Source organism: Charadrius vociferus, unplaced genomic scaffold, assembly GCF_000708025.1.
Source record: "Charadrius vociferus isolate BGI_N301 unplaced genomic scaffold, ASM70802v2 scaffold613, whole genome shotgun sequence".
NCBI lineage: Eukaryota > Metazoa > Chordata > Aves > Charadriiformes > Charadriidae > Charadrius > Charadrius vociferus.
The window spans coordinates 515491-519792 of NW_009647757.1; the positions used below are offsets into that span (position 1 = coordinate 515491).

The 4302-nt window shown below is 59.9% G+C and overlaps 2 protein-coding genes across 2 annotated transcripts in view; both read left to right on the plus strand.

The window, feature by feature from the left end:
- The window catches only part of LOC104283973 (platelet-activating factor acetylhydrolase 2, cytoplasmic-like), an 8655-nt gene extending 6269 nt beyond the window's left edge, over positions 1-2386 (plus strand). The window contains exons 5-9 of the mRNA XM_009882231.1: positions 960-1073; positions 1441-1532; positions 1647-1817; positions 1938-2086; positions 2292-2386. Of these exons, the coding sequence (XP_009880533.1) occupies positions 960-1073; positions 1441-1532; positions 1647-1817; positions 1938-2086; positions 2292-2386 (621 nt within the window). The remainder of the gene's footprint in view (positions 1-959; positions 1074-1440; positions 1533-1646; positions 1818-1937; positions 2087-2291) is intronic.
- Positions 2387-2515: 129 nt separating this feature from the next.
- LOC104283974 (platelet-activating factor acetylhydrolase 2, cytoplasmic-like) lies at positions 2516-3416 on the plus strand (the record flags this gene model as incomplete). Its single annotated transcript, XM_009882232.1, has 4 exons — positions 2516-2562; positions 2677-2847; positions 2968-3116; positions 3322-3416. Coding segments are annotated over 4 exons (462 nt in total), but the record flags the coding sequence as incomplete, so codon positions are not given.
- Positions 3417-4302: the final 886 nt, after the last annotated feature.

Here is a 4302-nt window from a genome sequence, read left to right on the forward strand (position 1 = left end):
TGCTGAGCCCAGTTCTCTCCCCCCCCCCGCTCGTTTCTGCCTCGTTTAAAAGGACAACAGAGAGTCGAGATTTGTCGTAGAAAAGCTCTCTAGGAAATATAGTGGTCGGAGGTGCTTTTGGCAGTCTTAAATCACCTCCTGGCCTCTTATTTTTGTGTATGCTCTGTCACACGGCACGTTGCCCAAAAAAGGGAAACGGTTTTCCTATGAAGATGAACCCATGAGCGTAAATGTTGAGGGTGAATGAGAAATATATTATAAATAAAAGGAAATGGTTGCCAGGTCAGCCTCAGTAATGGCATCTTCTGTGTTAGAGGGAGCGGGGAGGAGCGGAGAGGGGTTTTCATCTGAGTTTTTTGTCACTTCGGGGGAAGGTCTTTAAACAGTCAACAGCGTTTGCGTCCTTAGGGGAGCAGATGACGTAGTCCCAAAGTGGCTCCAGGTTGGGGCTTCCTCCCCCCGAATGGGCAGTTTGAGCTTTTGAGCCGCTCCTGGATGGAGCCCCCGAGCTAGGTTTTGGGGGGACGTCCAGGTTTGCTCCTGGCAGCTGGGGGGGGACACGGGGGGTCTGGGCTCCCCGCGGGTGCTCGCACCGGTGGATGGCTTCGGCAGGTTTGGCCGGGGGGCAGCCGGCGAGGAAACGGGGCTCTGCCTCCCCTGCACGCCCCGCTCCTTCCTCCCCGGAGCAGAGATCTTTTGCTCATCTCCAGCCGTCTGCGCTATCAGATTAACTGAATTAAAACCACACCAAACAAGAAACCATTCCAATAAATTCACTGCGGCCCCGCGGGAGACACTGCGGTGCAGCCTCTCACTTGCTTTTACGTTTGCCGTAATTGAAGGAAATCCCCGTCGGGTCTGAGCGCTGCGGTGGGTGGATGCTGGGGGGAGGATCTGGCCCCAGACTTGTGGGGTGGAGGAGCTGGGTTAACTGGGGAAGGGGCAATTCTCCCTCCCAGGTTCATCAGAGAGCAGAGGAATGCGTGCGAGCTCTCCAGCTCTTCGAGAACATCAACAGTGGTAAATCTGTCCCAAACATCCTTCATCAGGACTTTGATCTCTCCGTGCTGAAGGTATCTGGGTCGGTCTGTGCTGAAGGACCAGCCGGGGGCATCGTTTGGCTGATGGGGGGATCCGGGTGCCCTTTGCTGGCAGGATCAGTCCTTGTTGCATGAGACTTTTCCTCCTGGGACAAGCAGGGTCTGCAGGGCTACAGCGTTCCACGTCTCAGCTTCTTGGTGCCTCTCTTCTCCTTTTTCTCTCTTCTCCTTTCCCCGTGCGTGCCAGGGAAGCCGGGTCCCATTGCACTGATGGTGAAAATGGGACACGGTGTCCCTTGCAGAGGGCTTTGCTGATCTTCCCTTGGCTTTCCCTTCCCTAATGTGGGACTTTCTGCAGTGAGGTTTGGGCACAGGCTCCTCAGCCTTCTCCTTTTTGCAGGGCAGCATTGATCTGACCAAAGTCGCCGTCATGGGCCATTCTTTCGGCGGGGTGACAGCAGTGCTGGCCTTGGTGAAAGAGCCAGGCTTCAGGTAAGCCGCAGCAACGACGAGGAGCCGTGGGAAGCTCCGGGGACACATGGCTCATCCCGGTGGGAAGGGAAGCTGTGGCCTGGGCAGCAGCACCGGGTATCTGTCCTGCCCCAGGTGCGCGGTGGCTCTCGACGCCTGGATGTTCCCCCTGGAGAACGCGCTGTACCCGGAGGTGCCCAAGCCCGTGCTCTTCATCAACACCGAGAAGTTCCAGACGCCAGCAAGCATTGCCAAAATGAAGAGGCTGAGCTCCAGAAACAGCCAGACAAAGATTATAACCATCCTGTGAGTCAAGGGCTGGTGGCACCCACCCGCCGGTACCCTCAGGGGAGCACCTACAGGCTGTGTCCCAGCAGGAGGACCTCTCCCCAGCTCCCCACTAAGCAGATCCCTTCCCTGTCTCAGGGGATCCGTCCACCAGAGCCAGACCGACTTCACCTTTCTCACCGGGAAGCTCCTCAGCCGCATCTTCGGTGCAAGGGGGACCCTCGACCCTTACAAGTGTCTGGATATCACCAGCCGGGCAGCTCTGGCCTTCCTGCAAAGGCATCTCAGTACGGCGCGGGGTGGAGGGCACGCTGGCCGGGGGTTCGGGAGGGCACGAGAGCTCCTCCGCTTGCAGGGGGCTGCGGGGCGGCCGCTGCCTCCCTGGGCTTGGGTTTGGTGCTCCCCGTCCCGTTGCACAAAGCTCCTCTTTTACGCCTGGAGCCGGGCTGATAATCGCTGTAGTAACCCCGTCACCATCTCTGCCCCATGCAGACCTGGAAAAGGAGTTCGATCAATGGGACGATCTCCTCGAAGGCATCGGAGACTCGGTTGTTCCAGAAGCACCGTTCTGCCGCTCCAATCTGTAGCCTGCTCCAAGGTCGCTGGTGGGAGCCGGGTACCGGGAAAGAGGCGGCTTCTTGTCCAAAATCAGCCGTCCCCAACAAGGGCAGGAGGACCCATGGGGAGAGCAGGACCTGGGGACCGTGCTTGTAGGCTGTCGGGTGACAGCAGTGCTGGCCTTGGTGAAAGAGCCAGGCTTCAGGTAAGCCGCAGCAACGACGAGGAGCCGTGGGAAGCTCCGGGGACACATGGCTCATCCCGGTGGGAAGGGAAGCTGTGGCCTGGGCAGCAGCACCGGGTATCTGTCCTGCCCCAGGTGCGCGGTGGCTCTCGACGCCTGGATGTTCCCCCTGGAGAACGCGCTGTACCCGGAGGTGCCCAAGCCCGTGCTCTTCATCAACACCGAGAAGTTCCAGACGCCAGCAAGCATTGCCAAAATGAAGAGGCTGAGCTCCAGAAACAGCCAGACAAAGATTATAACCATCCTGTGAGTCAAGGGCTGGTGGCACCCACCCGCCGGTACCCTCAGGGGAGCACCTACAGGCTGTGTCCCAGCAGGAGGACCTCTCCCCAGCTCCCACCTAAGCAGATCCCTTCCCTGTCTCAGGGGATCCGTCCACCAGAGCCAGACCGACTTCACCTTTCTCACCGGGAAGCTCCTCAGCCGCATCTTCGGTGCAAGGGGGACCCTCGACCCTTACAAGTGTCTGGATATCACCAGCCGGGCAGCTCTGGCCTTCCTGCAAAGGCATCTCAGTACGGCGCGGGGTGGAGGGCACGCTGGCCGGGGGTTCGGGAGGGCACGAGAGCTCCTCCGCTTGCAGGGGGCTGCGGGGCGGCCGCTGCCTCCCTGGGCTTGGGTTTGGTGCTCCCCGTCCCGTTGCACAAAGCTCCTCTTTTACGCCTGGAGCCGGGCTGATAATCGCTGTAGTAACCCCGTCACCATCTCTGCCCCATGCAGACCTGGAAAAGGAGTTCGATCAATGGGACGATCTCCTCGAAGGCATCGGAGACTCGGTTGTTCCAGAAGCACCGTTCTGCCGCTCCAATCTGTAGCCTGCTCCGAGGTCGCTGGTGGGAGCCGGGTACCGGGAAAGAGGCGGCTTCTTGTCCAAAATCAGCCGTCCCCAACAAGGGCAGGAGGACCCATGGGGAGAGCAGGACCTGGGGACCGTGCTTGTAGGCTGTCTGGTGGCCAGGAGAACCCTCCCTGCCCCAGCGCTGGCTGCAGTGAGGGCTGTGGGGCTAAGGGAATAAAATCCCCAAGGATGAAGACTGAGTTGGCTGTCACTTGGGCCCGAGGTGACACCCTTCTTGCGCTCAGGGGGTAGGTGGGCATCAATCCCGCGCTGGGCCTGGCTGGATCTGCTGCAGCTGTGGCACATCTGGCAGGAGCAGGCAGGGGGGAGTCGTTTGCCACGGGCTGGGGGTACTTTGACCATGGCCGAAAGAACCGGCACAAAGAGATGCGGCGTCAGAGCTCCAGGCACTAAGGTAATGAAAATCCTATCGTCCTGGAAAGCCGACCACATTGCTGACTCCACGCCTAAAATCCAGGGGGGGGAAAAATAGCAAGAGGACGGTTTTAAACAAGGGGCCGTCTGGAAGTGTGCCTGAGCACCCCAGCAGCGCAGGGATGTGAAACGGGGACTGAGATCAGCCCCGGGGACGGAAGGAAAACAGCCCAGCCTGGTTTTGCGGCACAAAGAGCAACGCTGCGGCAAACGGGCGCAGGCTGGCGGCGGGAATAAGGCGCTTCGGAAGTACCTACAGCGCGTTCCTGGGTAACGCCAGGGACGTTAGAGCAAGGGGCGCTTTTAAAGCGGGGTGTGATCCTCGGCCATCCCGAAGCAGGGCTGAAGCCAGCGGAGCTGCACAGATTTACCCCACTGGAGACCCTCCCCAGGGTCCTCGCCGGCACTGCGGCGGGGGGGGGGGGCGG